The 18675-nt window shown below is 36.3% G+C and overlaps 1 protein-coding gene across 6 annotated transcripts in view; it reads left to right on the plus strand.

Moving 5' to 3' along the window:
• LOC109423306 (uncharacterized) overlaps positions 1–18675 on the plus strand; it is a 764938-nt gene that overhangs the window by 597335 nt on the left and 148928 nt on the right. For all 6 annotated transcript variants that reach the window (XM_029870594.2, XM_062854204.1, XM_062854206.1 and 3 more), the window contains one exon: positions 3460–3716. In XM_029870594.2, the coding sequence (XP_029726454.2) occupies positions 3460–3716 (257 nt within the window). The remainder of the gene's footprint in view (positions 1–3459; positions 3717–18675) is intronic.

Raw genomic sequence — 18675 nt, forward strand, 5'->3', positions numbered from 1 at the left:
GTCCAGGGGGGCCGCGATGTTACCAAAAAAAGAGTTAAATTTTTATTCTATTTTGTGCGAAGTATATCAATTTTCAATTTTGTATACCACCACCCCCAAAAGCCACAATTTTAGGAACAAATTTTCATATAAAACGCTTTCAGAAGAAAAATTTTTCGGCTGCGCCGCTATTTTTCAGCTACGATTCAAATTGAATGTACAAGACGTCATTGTTTACGAAATAAATTCCTGGCTACATCACTGTACCCAAAAAACTCGGTGTCGTTCATTTAATTCATATTTTTTTTCTAAAAATATTCATTGGGCCGCAGATGTTTTGAGAATGCTTAAAGGGGGTCGCCACCTCAAAAAGGTTGGAAACCCCTGGTATAAAGTATTATTTTAAGTCACTATCGTATATATGCACGGCTGACTGAAAATTTTCATCACATAAGATGTTATTTTTTGAACTTATTACGATGTATCAAGTAAAATCATATAAGAATACAAATCAACTTTTATAAGGTATGAGTACATCGTAGTATATGATATTCTGATGTTTTATTGCGATGAACTTATTCGCAAAAGCTTGCGAGCGAACTCGCAAAGTGTCAATTGAATTCGCATAATTGTGTACTGCGATGATTATACGACTTCGCTTGGTACTTTTCTTGTTGTGTCAGTTTACCTCGCATTGGTGTATGGATGAAATCGCATAAAAGTACAAATAAGCTCGTTAAAGTGTGCATACAAACTCGCATAAGCTAGAAGCATTCATGTTGCCATTATGCGATTTGATATGTGATAACAATTAAGGATGTTCTGGTGCACTGTGGATGCCGTGCCAAAAAGCTACAAGAATATAAACAGCCGTAATTATGGTTGCAAATTCATCATTATTTGTTTTGTTGGCTTGATAATCAACAATGGGAGGCGCTAGCCAGAGAGGGGCAGTAAAAACTGTACGGGAAATGGTGCTTCGTCGTTTTTAGCCTGCCAAACACGCACAGCGCAAGTGAACCAAGTGCATTCCAACAAACACTGAGGTGAGTTAGAATATCATGATAATTAATCAGCTTGTTTCATAAGTAGCGTTTGGTGTTGTGTGTGAAGTGTGGCTCGACAATCCAGAGGTCATTAGTTCGATATCGAGCTGACAAGAATTGTTTTTTTTTAAATTTTATTAAGTCGCATAAGATGCTGAGTTACGTCGCAATAGTGCACACGGTGCATCGCATAATATATCGCTTCAAGTCATATAGCGTTATCATTGCTCCGTCAATGCACGTATAGCGCCTCCACTTTTGTACGCATAAGGCACTTTTGCTGCATCTTATGCGATGCAACTTTAACGCATAAAAGTACGTATAACAAGAACATAAACTTCATTATACGTGCAAATTGGTTGTCTTGGATACAAGGATGAAGTCAAAGGGGTCAAAGGCAAAGTGAACTTTCCAAATCGCAATGACGAATAATGCAGAATACTACAGCTGGTTTCACGGTACAGAAGTTAACAATGAATAATCATTTATTTCATTTTCATTTTCATTTTGCAGCATTTGGTGGGGCAATGAGAGCGCAAGTCAGTCCAAAGCCGATGATAAGGAGGGGTAATGGCTGAATAGTCTTTGCTGACCACATAAACGCCATGGGATAGGAAATGGGTATTTTGGTGTGGGATTAGGGTGTTGGTGTAGACTTGACGATATCAATGCTATTCAGATGCAAAATAATTTTAAGGCTCAATAGTGAATCGCATACCTTCCAAAACCAAAAAACAATAATTCACAAAATACCAAGCAAGTCATAGAAAGAAAAAGTGCCCGATTGTTTATTTTGTCAATTATAACAAACGGAAACTTCTACCCTCTCCGACTCGCCAGTCACCCCGGAAAAAATGTCCCTTCAGTTCTGGAAAATATATTATCCCCAATTAAGCCTTTAATCGAATTGTCCGCGTGGTCTTGTAGTACCCCTGCTAGGTAAGAATCAGTCATTGCCATACATATTAAATGCTAGACATGACCCCATGGATAGCATTTGCATATGTAAAAGCTTTGCTGATGTGACTTTCCTATTAGGCAATTCTCTCATTTCATGTTTGTCTTCAAAACCTTATCAAGCTTAGAAAATTGAAGTTGATAAACAATACATTACAAGGTTCGAATTCCCATAGAATGAGATCATTCATTCGCACTACAACACCATAGGAGATAATACCACATTGGCTGATTACAGTACAAATGTGAAAAATCTCCCTTTTCCCCCTATCCGCAACCCGGGGACGCGCCCTGTTGGATTTCGAAAGCCTCGGAGAATATTACAAACTTTCAATGGCATTCCCATAAACTAACCCACATTTCCCATTCAGGGGTCTGACTGGGCCTATTACTCTCCCTCAGTTTGTAATATTCTCTCCAACTTGGAATTATATTTTCCCGGCACATAAATGACTTCGACAAATGTTCGATATACTATGCAGCGTCATGATCAGTATAACTATATCAGATGACTTGAAGATCTGATTCTTACAGAATTGTTTGCCATTGATTATACATTCAGCTATTCCAATCATTACTGCAAAGGCCATCGACCACATGCCTGAAATCAAAGCTTCCTGGAAGATATAATCCAATCCAACATGTATGAAAATGCGCATGCGAGCGAGAATTTTATCAATATCTTCTTTCCCGATTTTCAAAAGAAGTTCCGCTCTTCGGCCACATTCATCAATGAGATATGAAGATTTTCGATTTGAATTTGACTTTGACCCAAACCACCACCGGAGCTGCAGACACAGACATTACTTTCCGTGAACCCATTGCGGAAGGTATATGCCACCAACCGACACATTCCACGAATTAAATCGCAACCTAAATCCAATTCGGTCAACCATGGAATCCTCGACACCTATATGGAATGATAGAGTGCAACCATCTACCCATCACTTCATCTCTCCATTTGTGTTGCCAGCTGATTGTGGTCTCCTGACGGGCCCTTATGAAAGTTCGTCGAAGGCGATTTGACACTCGTAAATATTTTCTTCTCTAGCACCAACCTTTCCGAGAGAGTCCGCTTTCTCATTACCCGGAATAGAACAATGTGAAGTGACCCAAGGGACGAGAAATTAGAAATGTTTGTTTGGAATTCATGAATGGTTTGCATTAGCAACTTTGTGGATATAATTTCCATATAAATTTCCGAATTGTTTGCTAAGATATTTCCATTGTACTACCCTATACTACACGACGAACCAACTGTTATATAATATTTTGAACAACATATGATAAAATATGGATATATTCTATAATATACGTAAATACAACATTTAAATATTCAAAATTATCAAACTTTCTCAATATGATACAGTTTACCCTAGTATCTCAAACAATCAAACAGTTCCCAACATATGTACGGAACCGGAAGGCAAACTGATGAGCGTTGTTCTTGTTTTTCTTGCTTCTCTCATCACTGCAGCCGTCACTCAGCCTGGACTACTCGTCGGTGGAGACGATCCTGCTCAAGAATGAGGGTGACTTTATCAGCGTCGAGCAGGGCAAGGACCAACAACAACAACAACAGCACCAGCAACAGTCATCGTCATCGTCGTCGATGCGCAGGAAAAACCGCCAGCAACTGCAGCGCGAGCAACAGCAGCGGGACGAAAACATGCGCCAACTGCTGGATGTGACCAACACGCTGACCGCCGAGGAGATCAAAGACTTCGAGATGCGGTAAGTGGATGGATTTCTTGTTTTTTTTTTACATTCCGCGGAAAAATCTGCAAAAATGGCAACACTTCTTGGGTTTGTTCCCAGATTGTTCGCAGTTGATACCGAATTTGTCTCAACAATTATATCTTTTCATCAGTTTTCGGTTTCGACTGTGAGAGAATTTGATTTTGAAATGGCTTTTCCATTCTTGAAAAATTTGAATGCAGCTATTAAATCTTGTCCGACGTTTCGGTCACTTTTAAGACTTTCCTCAGGGTCTGTAAAATTGATTTTTTGTTGAATTGATGGTTTTTTACATTAAAAATTCATTCATCAATTCATCATACATCAATAATAATAACAGTTTTTATCAAATCGACACTGATTTTTCATTTGGGCAAAACTGACATTTTCGAGTTCTCTTCATCGATCTTCTCTTATCACAGAATGTGTATTGAGTTTTCCAAAGATTTTTTGGTTGAAATGCGAAGAAGACGACTACACTTTCGTGCAAAAGTTTGGGGTCACCCTCTCGAAAACATGGAAATGTTTTTCGGTTATATCTCAGTCATCTTTCATTTAATCCACTCGTTCTTATACTCTTTCGAAAGATAAAGAGTTAGATTTGATTCGTAGGTACTTTTCACAAATTTCATATGAAATTTTAAGTATGAAAAGTTTACCTAAACTTACATGTTTTTCCTTAATCTGTACGAAATATTGTTTTCCGTGCAGTTCAAAATTGGGTCGACCAAATTTAAGAACTAAAGTTGCATTAGAACCCTATTTCTATCCTCTTTGAGAGCCATTCATTAGATTTTAGCGAAAAAAATCATAACATAATTTAAATGATCGGGTTAGGTTTACAAGTTACCGTGCAAAAGTTTGGGGTCACCCCTTAGTATGCTGCATCGTGCAAAAGTTTGGGGTCACCTTCCAAATGAAGTCTGAGTCGGATTGTTATTCAAATCGTCATTGTTTTTGGTGCAACTCCAATTCCTTCTTTGATATTTGAATGGCAAGACACAAAAATGGTTATGAAATGTTCTAGACTAATTTAAGGTAGAAAACGGTATATAAAATCCATACTAAACCAGCTAAGTTCGTTATATAAAGTGCGAAAGAGGATGGAAGTGAGATAAAAATGACTAATTCGTGAATTCTACCCTATATAACTGTAAGTGTTATAACCACAAACATACCATTACCCTAAAATCCATAAGTTTCAGCAATGTTACATATTTTATTTTAATAAATATGCCATATCAAAAAATTATCCCTTTGCTTTGCACCAAAACCCAAAATCTCGAATGTAATAGTACATTCCGAGAAATGTCATTCGTTGTTATGGATTTTGGGGTAGTGGTATATTTGTGGTTTTAACACTTGCTGTTATATAGGGTAGAGTTCACGAATTAGTCATTCTTGTCTCACTTCTATCCTCTTTCGCACTTTATATAAAGAACTTAGCTGATTTAGTATGGATTTTATATACCGTTTCTACCTTAAATTAGTCTAGAACTTAGTTTATGAACATTTCATAACCATTTTTGTGTCTTGCCATTCAAATATCAAAGAAGGAATTGGAGTTGCACCAAAAACAATGACGATTTGAATAAAAACCCGACTCAGATTCATTTGGAAGGTGACCCCAAACTTTTGCACGATGCAGCATACTAAGGGGTGACCCCAAACTTTTGCACGGTGACTTGTAAACCTAACTCGATCATTTAAATTATGTTATGAATTTTTCCGCTAAAATCTAATGAATGGCTCTCAAAGAGGATAGAAATAGGGTTCTAATGCAACTTTAATTTTGAAATTTGGTCGGCCCAATTTTGAACTACACGGAAAACAATATTTCGTACAGATTTAGGAAAAACATTGAAGTTTAGGTAAACTTTTCATACTAAAAATTTCATATGAAATTTGTGAAAAGTACCTACGAATCAAATCTAACTCTTTATCTTTCGAAAGAGTCTAAGAACGAGTGGATTAAATGAAAGATGACTGAGATATGACCGAAAAACATTTCCATGTTTTTGAGGGGGTGACCCCAAACTTTTGCACGGGAGTGTACATGTTGCTATAGAAACAAAAAGAATAATGATTTTGTTTGTTTTGATCAAGTTATTAGCGAAAGAGAGAGTCGACGAAGAGAAATCGATCAAGTCAGTTAGGCCCTTATGAAAAATCATTGTCGAAATATTCACGATCACGATCAAATCTGACTATACATGTCAATGGTTGCTACTCCGTGATTGATCTGAGCTGGTACCAATTGCACTGAGATCCAAATGAATAAGGGCTGGGACACTCCACTTATTCTCAAAGTGCAAATTTTAGCAGCTCATGCATTTTGGATCAATAACGGCGCCGGCCACGTCCTTATAGTCAGTTGGGAAGGGAAAGGAATGTTAGAGTGTGCTGGTTGTTGCTACCAAAGACCGAGATCACCTCTGCATCCCCACAGCCAGCACGGACTGGGGTATTTGTTAGACGGAAAGGATGGGAGATCTGGGAGTCACCGTTGGGTCGGTGATGCGATCCATGGATATGGGTTATTTATAGTGTTCGTAAGGTGATAGATTGTGTGGTGAATAAGGTGAATAAGGTCAAGCGGCACAGCACGCTTCGGTTGCATAACCTGTAGGCGTTATATACACTGTGCTGTGAGTGGAAGTTGGATGGAAGGGAAACGACTTTGTTTTCCAATTCGTTTCTGGATCTAGCGATGGCTATGAACATATGAATATACATGAGCTGTATATGTAGAGAAGAGAGAGAGAGAAAGTGGATAGAAAGATGCAAAGCAGGATGAAAGGGACGGGCCAGGGATTGAACCCAGGACCTTCTGCATATGAATCAGAAGCGGTAGCCACTAGACCACCAAGCCCGTCAACAGTTTTTATCAAATATTGTCGATTTTATTAATTTTGTTTAGACAATTTTTCAATATTTATAGTGATCAATTTTACTTACAAAAACTTAAAGCAAGTTAATCATTTCCTAAAAAGTTATTTTTTGTTTCAATAGTTTTTTCCTGCTGCTAAGACGATAGACGATGTCGCCAAACATTTGGCACATAAATTCTCACGGCACAAGTTATTGAATTACTGACAACCAGCTTACGGGATCGATTTCAGAATTTTAAGTGGGCATAATCCCCACGATGGCGATGACGGTGATGGGATACCCAATGAAAATCATGGAAAACGACTTGATGTGACACATCCTACTACGCCATCGAGTTATATGTCGACGTTTGTATGGACATACAATTTTATACCATCGAGAATGAATTACGACGACGTCGTCAGCCGCCGCCGTCGGCTGGTTGCACCGTCCACCTACCTCTAGGTGGGAAGTGTGGGTATTTTCGTTCTCGATGGAACAGCGTCCGTGTTTCTCCACACTTTATAGGAAGTTATTTATAGGCCCTCGGCTTGCCATGCCCATCAAGAAAAACTCAAAGAAAAAAATCAACGACGGAATCAACTGGGAAGAAGGGTTTTTCTCAAGAGGAGATTATCGCAATTTCCAGTCTGAATGTGACGCACAATGGTCTATTCCTTGGGGTGTGTTTCAACAAAGCAGATTCTAAAAAAGACGCCGGTCATTGTCTTATGGCGGTGGAAGAATGATTGAACAAAGCCTCTTTGGCTTTCTGGGATGAGAGAAACGGACAATGTCAGTTAATCTAATTTTGAGGAGGGAATTCCTTTATTTTATGGGAGAGAACTGAAGGTTTTCTGAATTCATCTATTGAGTCTTTTGAATTTATATTCAGGTCATCAACGATGAAAAAAGTTGTTTGATATATCGAATCATGCTCAGGTCCATGAATAGTTCTTGAAGAAGAGCAATCTAACAGATTTTTCATTGCCATTGAGTTGTGCAATGCTGAAGTAGTGGATAGATATCTGTCTATCTAGATAGATAGATAGATAGATAGATAGATAGATAGATAGATAGATAGATAGATAGATAGATAGATAGATAGATAGATAGATAGATAGATAGATAGATAGATAGATAGATAGATAGATAGATAGATAGATAGATAGATAGATAGATAGATAGATAGATAGATAGATAGATAGATAGATAGATAGATAGATAGATAGATAGATAGATAGATAGATAGATAGATAGATAGATAGATAGATAGATAGATAGATAGATAGATAGATAGATAGATAGATAGATAGATAGATAGATAGATAGATAGATAGATAGATAGATAGATAGATAGATAGATAGATAGATAGATAGATAGATAGATAGATAGATAGATAGATAGATAGATAGATAGATAGATAGATAGATAGATAGATAGATAGATAGATAGATAGATAGATAGATAGATAGATAGATAGATAGATAGATAGATAGATAGATAGATAGATAGATAGATAGATAGATAGATAGATAGATAGATAGATAGATAGATAGATAGATAGATAGATAGATAGATAGATAGATAGATAGATAGATAGATAGATAGATAGATAGATAGATAGATAGATAGATAGATAGATAGATAGATAGATAGATAGATAGATAGATAGATAGATAGATAGATAGATAGATAGATAGATAGATAGATAGATAGATAGATAGATAGATAGATAGATAGATAGATAGATAGATAGATAGATAGATAGATAGATAGATAGATAGATAGATAGATAGATAGATAGATAGATAGATAGATAGATAGATAGATAGATAGATAGATAGATAGATAGATAGATAGATAGATAGATAGATAGATAGATAGATAGATAGATAGATAGATAGATAGATAGATAGATAGATAGATAGATAGATAGATAGATAGATAGATAGATAGATAGATAGATAGATAGATAGATAGATAGATAGATAGATAGATAGATAGATAGATAGATAGATAGATAGATAGATAGATAGATAGATAGATAGATAGATAGATAGATAGATAGATAGATAGATAGATAGATAGATAGATAGATAGATAGATAGATAGATAGATAGATAGATAGATAGATAGATAGATAGATAGATAGATAGATAGATAGATAGATAGATAGATAGATAGATAGATAGATAGATAGATAGATAGATAGATAGATAGATAGATAGATAGATAGATAGATAGATAGATAGATAGATAGATAGATAGATAGATAGATAGATAGATAGATAGATAGATAGATAGAATAGAAAAAAAAAACAAAAATTCAAAATTTCAAAAATTCAAAAATTCAAAAATTCAAAAATTCAAAAATTCAAAAATTCAAAAATTCAAAAATTCAAAAATTCAAAAATTCAAAAATTCAAAAATTCAAAAATTCAAAAATTTAAAAATTCAAAAAATCAAAAATTCAAATATTCAAAAATTCAAAAATTCAAAAATTCAAAAATTCAAAAATTCAAAAATTCAAAAATTCAAAAATTCAAAAATTCAAAAATTCAAAAATTCAAAAATTCAAAAATTCAAAAATTCAAAAATTCAAAAATTCAAAAATTTAAAATTTCAAAAATTTGAAAAGTCTAAGATTCATTTTGACTTTCTGTCTCCCGCCCCCCCCCCCCCCTTCAAAAATGGATTTTGCATTTTGAGGGGGCAGATAAAAAAATATTTATCAAAATAAAAGGTCTTGCTAAATATTCTTTAACAAATCCGATGAGTTTTTAATATTTTTCAAATTAAATGCTTTATTATTGTTATCCCCCTCCCTCGACTATTAAAAGAGTGGTGGGACAAAAAGTGAAATAAATATTTGTAACGGCCTAAATCAAAAAATAAAAAAAAACTAAAAATCGAAAATTCAAAATCAAAAAATTAAAAATTCGAAAAGTCTAAAATTTAAAAAATCATAAAACTAAAAATATTAAAAATCAAAAATTAAAAAATCGAAAAGTCTAAAATTCAAGAATTCTGAAATTCCAAAATAATAAGATTAATTACATCTTTTTACAAATCTTCTAAAAATTCAAGGAATTTATCCTAAAAAACACAGAAAGAGTATTCTCATTTTTTCAAGAATTTATATAGGAACCAGAAGACTTCCCAAAACAGTTTTTCAATTTTGTGAGTATTTTTGAAGCATCAATCTCGAAATCTTATCCTCAAATTCGCCTTGAATTTCCTACAACTAATCCTCCATAAATTACCTCGAAAGCGTCAGAGTTTAATTGACTGCAGGAGCTTTTAAAAAACATCAAGATTTTTTAATACCCTGGATAACCCCAGGAGCATATCGTGGATCCTACTTTAATCAACCGGATCTAATGCAAGTAATTGAATCCGAAATTTTCACTGAATTCTAAGTGCTTTGAAAATCTTCCGAAACCCTTCAGTCGATTGAATTAGCAAGGTTCACACTCACGCTTATTACCCTTTTTTTTTTGCTCTACTTTTGAACTTCAACCAGTTGTAACAGTCGGCTTTGATCCCGATTAACCCTCCTGTGCTCACTTTATACGTTCATCCTTGCACGAGCTCCGGGTCATGTTATATTAATTTGCGCACCGGCTAGTTGATTGATGCTTGTGCCAGCAGCATTAGCCTATGACGAGAAGTTCTCGTCGTTTTTTTTTTTTTTTTGTCGGTTTATCGAAAATGGATGAGCGAACCTGTATGAGACGGAGATTAAAGACGGTAAAGATGATGGCGATGATGCTTGGGATACGGTCCGTCTAGCTCTAGCAGCTAGCTCTTAGTTACAGTTACCGAACACGAGCCAGATGTGCATGAATTATGTAGACATGTAGTCGCCGGTTTTGTCGTTTATTTAGGCACGAGTTTTCATGTTTGTCATTCGACGAGAGAAAAAAAAAAGAAGAGCAAAACTAATCTGCGATCAGACGGCAAAATTAGATATCGTTGAGAACGGAACAGGTGTGTCGTTGATTTCAGACAAAATCCATAAAATAAATCTAAATAGTTTAAACGAACGTTGATATAACTATTATCCGTTAGTATGATTGTATTACATTTTTGTCATGAATTTCTTAACAATAAAGTTATCCTAAGAAAGGTAACAAATATTAATAAAAAACTATACTAAACTTAATGTATTAAACTTTTTGATAAATCTTTGAATTATGCACATGTTACTCTTTATAGGCTTGTACCAATTTGCTGATACGTCGAAACGTACTGGGAAAAACTTGAAAATTAGATGATAAGAATTCTGCGCAATAGAAAGCCTGTTACCTGTTCCGTGGCTTAATTGGTTAAAGAGACGGTCTAGCGAATACGGAGTCGTAGGTTCAAATCCGACCAGAACGCGCCTTTTTTTTCCAATTTCATCTCTCAGTTTACCAATTAATCAACATTGTGTGTCTTCTTATTTCCAAATTTTTCCTTTGAATTAAAGCTGTTTAATTGTGAATAACATAATAAAGAGAAATTATTACTGTTATTGAATTGCCGTTAAAATAAAGTTTATTTACCAGTTATAAACATTGGAACCACCCTCACCGTGCTATGCAATTTTACTAAAATCGCTGACCAAACACAACTATACTACGCCTATTGAATCAAGGTCAGGATGAAGTTGTTTATATGCATCCTAGATTCGACATGCCAAACCTCCATATGAAGCGAGGCACCTTCCGAGTCTTCGCGATCACTAAACGATTAAATAACTTTCCTATTATGCTGTCGCTGCATGTGCTCACTTACGGAGCAAACCCGAATATAACTACGGTTAACTGGTGCAAAATAATATTTCAGTTGAACGTTTCGTTCTTGCTGAGCTAGCACTGCACTGGAAATAATGTTCACTGTAACTCTTCTAATAAAAGTAGACGTAGAGGAAATTGAGCTCGATGTATTTAAATTGATCAGTACTGTATGAAGCAATGATTCAGAGATCTACTTCGTCATATAGGGCCCCCATAGCCGAGGCGGTAAACGCACGGGTATTCAGCATGACCATGCTGAGGGTGACGGGTTCGATTTCCGGTCGGTCCAGGATCTTTTCGTAAAGGAAATTTCCTTGACTTCCTTGGGCATAGAGTATCTTCGTGCCTGCCACACGATATACACATGCAAAATGGTCATTGGCAGAGGAAGCTCTCAGTTAATAACTGTGGAAGTGCTCATAGAACACTAAGCTGAGAAGCAGGCTTTGTCCCAGTGAGGACGTTACGCCAAGAAGAGGAGAGAGAGAGAACTTCGTCATATGCGTTAATTCCCGTCATACCAGCCACCCGAGCAAAGTCTGACAGCAAATTGAAAACAAATTTTGATGTTGTGTTATTGCAAATTATGATAACTCAGGTTGTTGTCGTTTTGGTCGTTTTAACGGCTAAAACATCAAAATTGAGAGCAGAAAAATGTTCCCGTAACAGCAAGTTGAAAACAAATCCTGCTATCATTGATAGCAAATTGATAACTGTTTTTGCTATCAGTAAGAAAAAATGGAAAAATCGTTAAATATAGCGGTTTTTCGATTGATGTAGAATTCCAAATGCCATTAGATAATTACACTAATAGTATATTCTTAGAGTTATTATACAAGATTGGCTAAGAAGTTTTGGAATACCTTAACAACTGATTTTCTATAATAGTTTGAAGTGACAGCAAAACGAAATCTAAATTTGTAATCAAATTTAGTCAAGACAATCTGATATCAAAATGTGATATCAATTTGCTGCTGAATACAAATCGAGTTTTCGATTTGCTATCATTTTGTTGTTAGACTCTGCTCGGGCACTAAATGCAGATACATATTCCAACTTACTTTTGCCAATGGCTCATCAGATGCGAAAAAAAAAGATAGACAATAGGGTATATGTACCATTCCTTGGCCTAATTTGCAAGCCGCCTTGGCAATTTTGACCATAACTCATGAATTAATAGCACTAGAAATAATATGTCGACCCTATTACACACTCTAAGCAATGCATGTTTCACCAATTGGAAGTAAACTTACGTAAATATTCAAGATTTTACTTAATTAAGTTTAAAAGATTCGATGCGATGGTATGCAACGTTGGTCTATGGTACAAAAATTGGCCTATTAGTGGATACAACGTTGGCCTATTGCTATCCATGCACTAGAATCACTAATTATCTCATTTTTTCAATATTTCTGCTGAAGTATTATCTCTGTTTGTTCACCAATCTTACTTTAAAATTATATTTTCGGAGCCAAATTTTCAAAAAACTATAAATAAATCACTTTAACTAAAGTTCTTTCTTAATTTAGTAACGAAAACAACGCAACCCTATTATTGTGTTATATTTTTATAGTCACCGCACACAAAATCTTTCTTCCTGTTCGTTCTTTCTGGTTCTTACGCAAGAAATGCTGTTGACGTCTTTTTATCGCTGTTTTTGACGACACTTTACCGATGGGCCAAGATTTGGGTACATAGTGAAAAAAATGTCCTCAATATTCGGCCCACATTCAATTTGTATAATAGTTATATTTCGTTGAAAACAAATACACAAGTTCAAAATAGCGTCTTTGACCGTCGCATCAAATGTTCAGTTATTGAAAAGTCAATTCGAAATGTTTCAGAATCATGCCATTTATGATCATGTGTATAGACTACGCACTAAGCCGAAGAATCATGGCGTCTACAAAAGCTAAACAAAGTAACATTTTTATTCAATTTTAATGTTCCAAAGTGCTAAAATTGAAACGAAATGTTACAGTTGTTTGGCGCATAGCTTTTCCGATATCCAGATATGCGTGTTTGTTTGAGTTTTTGGTTTACATTGAGATAGGCCGAACGAGGGAACTATGCCAACGAAGCATCCCGATACCCTATTGCACTTGAAATCGAATCATTACGCGAAATTTCACGTTCGAATTTCACTTCACTTACGAGCTTATTTTTCTTTTTGTTTTGCGTACGACGAAGGCAACAGCTTCAAAGCAGCAGCCGTAGCCGAATTGTTCTTTATCACCGTTCAATTTTCACTTCGCCAGTTTCACTTATTGAGCCAACCTTCAATCCACACCGCAAAAAAGCTCTGTGGCACTTCAAAGTTGGATTTTAATGCTGCAAAATTGAGTTCAGCAGGGTGTGCCCGGAACAGACGTGAACTAGACGGAAACATAATTCGAGGGACAATTATTCAATCTTGTTGTTTTAAGGAAATTGTATTTCTTTTACAATATTTTTTACATGATATTGCAGCTAATTTATAAATAAGTAATTGATATCGAATTGGTTATGAGTTTTTAGGCGAGGTGCAAGAATAAATTCGATCATTTCTGGTCGGTGCTTAGATAGACGGGAATTAGATAAAAACCCTATCTCAAATGCAAATCAATAGCGGGCAGAATCAGATTCCTAATACTTTAGCATCTAAAAAATAATAACAAATGCGTCGTCACTCAGTGAAAAATCACGAAGTGTTGCGGAATCAGTGATTCTGGGGGCTTGGGTCCGAATAAGAGAGAAAGACAACTTAAAAAAAATCTTTTTTTATTGTATTTTCTTCGTCTATCTTGCACAATTTCTGACACAAACCTGTTTTTTTCCTCTGGTGGAAATCATTATTTTGACCAGTGCCTATTGAGGATGTCGACTAAAATAAGGAAGTGAACTTGAGAATTTGAGAAAATTTTTGAAAATGTAGATATGCCTATAGCCCATGTATTACTTAGCAAATTTGTCGAAGAATTTCTCTTGGGATTTTGTCGAAGGCATTTTTTTTTTTGGTGTTTATTTAGGAGTCTCAAGAAATCATAACATGTTTCCTTGGGGCTCTTCGGGATTGTTTCCATGAATTTCTCCAGTAAATATTTCCGGGATTTTTGAGAAATTCCTTTAAAGATTGCTTCAGAAATTTGAACATGTATTCTTACAAAAAAAAACAAACTTTAAAACTTCCTCTGGTAATATTTCTAAGGGATTTCTCCAGACTGTGCATGGATGAGAATTACTTCCAATTCCGTGGACAGTTCTACAAGCAGACCAAAGGTGCCCCCATGGGAAATCCCCTATCCCCATTTTTATGCGAGCTTTTCATGGCAAATTTAGAAACCAAGCTTAAGGAGCAAGGTTTACTTCCGGAGAAATGGTGGAGGTACGTCGACGATATTTTCAGTGTGATCAAACGGGAAGCTTTATCTAAGGTTCTAGAGGTCATCAACAATGTACATAAGGATATCAGGTTCACTCACGAGGAAGAAAAGGAGGGAAAACTTCCATTTTCGGATCTATTAGTTAAGAGGGAAGACAGTTCGTCGTTCGAATTCGAGATTTACAGGAAACCTACCAATACCATGCGTGTCATCCCCTATTCGTCGAATCACTCCTTCCAACATAAGATGGCAGCTTTTCACCACATGGTTCACCGAATGCAGACTCTACCTCTAAGCGATGACGGGAAGAATAAGGAACTCACTCACATATTCGAAACAGCGAAAATCAACGGATATAAGGAGAGGACAATTCAGGCCATCATTGACAAAAAGGAGAGGTTGCGATATCGAGGATCTCTAACAACTCTTACCCCTATTTCAGAATCTTTGAAGCGAGTATCAGTCCCCTTCGATCAACACATCACAATTAATTTACGTTCTAGGTTCAGAAATTTCGGGATCGATTTAGTATTTTCTAGCAGAAGCAATCAGTTGAAGACTTCATTAGGCTCTACAAAGGATCCGGTCAACACCCTAAACAAGGCTGGCGTTTACAAAATCAGTTGCTCCCATTGTGATAAGGTCTACGTTGGTCAAACAAAACGGTCTTTGGAGGTTAGATTCAGGGAACATATGGCGGAGGTGGGAAAGGCGCAAAGGACAGTGAATAGAGGTTTGGAATACGATTTCAGGTCGAAAGTTGCTGAACATGTCTTTGAGGAGGGCCACCCTGTAACTACAGAGGATATTCAAATTTTGCGAAATGTATCTTCACCTTGGAAATTGGACGTTGCTGAGAGTCTAGAGATATACAAACAGGTACCTAACACGCTGTTGAATAAGGATCAAGGCAATGGAAGTTCGTGGCTTTTCAAATTATTACCCCCTAAGCACACTCGTATGGCGTGCGTCTCATAATGTACCTGTGATACATGAACTTTGTTTACCTATCCTGTGCTGGAGGGAAATGTACCTATTCGGTGGTGGAGGGAAATTTTACCTATTCTATGGTGGAGGTTAATATAGATATAAGTTTTTGCATGCTCGGAAAAAAAAACTACCTAGATTAAGCTACCTATTATTTTTACCTATGATGTATGAGACGTGTAGAATGCGATGGATCTCTTCAGTCGAGTCAAGTACAAGACACTGAAGACGACCTTACAGTTGAGGTCGAAATACGTATCTGTCAAAGGATGCAAATTCTTAGTGGAATTCAAAGGAACCGTACTTAACCCGATTTTCTTTTATTTACAGGAATTTCTTGTTGGAGTTGCTCTAGGGGTCTAGAAATCTCATTAAAGTTTCTTGCAGGATAACATCTAGAAATTCTAGCAGAATAGTGGAAATCATGCAGAGATTCTTGCAAGATTTCCACTATTAGGGTAGGTAATCAAGATTTGAACCAAGTTGCGGTTTTCTGAAGCAGTGAAAATTTCAAGAAAACATCCTCCTACATGAAAATTATTTACTACGGCAAAATCGTATATACATGAAAGCCACGGGTATAAGCTTTCTATTAAATGGTAAAAAGTTTGTATTTGCATCAAATTTCATTGAAATATTCGGTTTTTCATCAACAATGATTTTAATCTTAATTTGAACCAATTTTAATCTAGTAACGGTCGTCCAGATTCAACCTGGAATCGGTTGGATTAACCCCTTCGCTTAAGCGCCAAGCAAACTCGAATATTCAGCTTGCATGCGAAGAGGCAAGATTATTTACCCGGCGAGACTCCTCAAGGCGAGTCCTTCAAAAAAATCAACCGACACCGACGAATCGAACCGCAGCTCCAAAACTCTAATCTTCTTACTAGACGGGATACTCAATACTCAAGGTTCCACACCTTCAAAACGCATGCAAAATTAAAAAAAAAAACAACAAAAACGATTAGCCAACTCTATCCTCTCTCAACTGATGATTGGGCGTTATACGATTGTATTTCAATGGTTCTCCGTTGATCTATCGTTCTACTTTTTCAATTTTTCACATAGAAAATCAACTCACAGTGTATTCGTTTTCTACAATTCCCTCTATTGTTCTCGTCTACAACCTTTCCCTCCTACTTTGGTCCGGACCTCAATCAACTCCCAATCGTTCTTCGTTAGATTTTTAAAAATTAGTCTAAATACATCTGACCTGTTTTTTCTTGTAGCGCGCTGCCATATGCTCCAGATGCTCGACCGATGCTGTCAGTGGTTGTTGTCCTGACTATGGCGATTTGTCTTCTCTCCTATCGCACGTGTACACGGTGGTCTAGACGGTTACGTTGGCGGGCCCGCTGACTGCACTCGCGAGTTTTTCCGGGCTTCGAGGTCAAACGTGGAGTGTGACCGGCAGTTGTCATCCGATGAACACTCCGGAAGTAGTGGCACCTTCCGATGGCCCGTAGATGCGCTGGGGCGATCACTAACCAGCCACGAGGAAAAACCTACAAGCGGTCTGATCTTCGGACCAGCCCAGAGGCCACGCGGCGTGCGTAACCCGCTACACCTACCTGGATGAAACACCTTCACTTGAAGGATATTTGGTCCTTCAAGTGAAATCATCAAATTATCATGGTGTCACTTAACAAATTTGATTTTTTTTTTTCAATTACCTTGACCTCGAGCACCGATATTTACGGGTTCTACAATCGTTCGAATCCGTAGTAGTTATTCAATTTTAATCTGTATAGACATGACCAATTAGACCTTAGAACGAAGTCTTTAGTTTACACAACTCACATGTTTGTTGAACAATACTTGGCGCAATTGGCCCTGAAATCACGGTCTCAACCACTAAAACTTTTCTCGAACTCTGGGAATTTTTCAATTTTACAATTATTCTTGTATTTAGGCTAAACGTGTGGAACTCACTTTTGACTTTCGACTAGCTAACGATCAAAAATCTCTATCAACTTTTTCCACTAACTTCTTTGGGACTACGTCCGTTCACTTCGCTGATCGATTCGAGAAGAAAACTAATCGGTTTCTGCTAATTCTTATACCTATTTTTTATTAGGCAGTGGAATCTCAATTCAGAGTGTTCGAAATTCTTTAGCAATTTGGAAACTAAATTTGGAATTTTTTCATCACCCAAGAGTAAACAAAGCAACCACTAGCGCAGTCTGTAGGCCAACACTGGAAGCTCGCCCCGTTTACTAGCTCAAATTTAGCTTACAAATGGTTCAAGTTAAGATAACATTTTCCAAGTAAAAATCACTTGAATTTGATAATTTTATGACAAATAATGCGGAATATTATTCGGTTGGTCGATTCTACGATAAATAAGGTTTCATTTGACGTATTCACTTATTGCGTGTGATGCAATGCTGTATGGGTGCACCGAAAATGTGCTTTTCCTGGGGGGGGGGAAATACTTGTATTCACAGTGACTTTTCAATTGCTTATTTTCGATGGCAATAACGCTAATTGTTCAGTGGTTGTCAATCGCGTGATGCATTTTTATCCAAATCCGTTCAACGGTTCTAAAAAATGGTGCTCTTGAAATTTTGAGCAATGTACTCCAAATACCTTGTCCTTAAAGTTTATGCTATCAGATTATATTACAGAAAGCTGTTAAATAATCTTTTTCGGGACAATATTTGCCCAAAAAGTACGTCATTTCAAAGAATTTCAAAATAGTTCAAAATAAGATTACATTTTGACTAGTTCAAATTTGGATTTCTTACCCTAATTCCTTCAGATTCATTAAAGGTGTTTTTTTTCAGAAATGCATTTTTTTGCAATTCTTCCAGAGGTTCTTTCAAATAGTCCTTTATATATTCTCCAGGGATACTAATAACAAATACGCTAGAGATTTCCTCAGACATTTCTACTAAAATTCTTCCACGAATTATTTTTTTGGCGTTTCTCTACAATCTTCTCTAGAAAAT

Source organism: Aedes albopictus, chromosome 2 (assembly GCF_035046485.1).
Source record: "Aedes albopictus strain Foshan chromosome 2, AalbF5, whole genome shotgun sequence".
NCBI classification, from domain to species: Eukaryota; Metazoa; Arthropoda; class Insecta; order Diptera; family Culicidae; genus Aedes; species Aedes albopictus.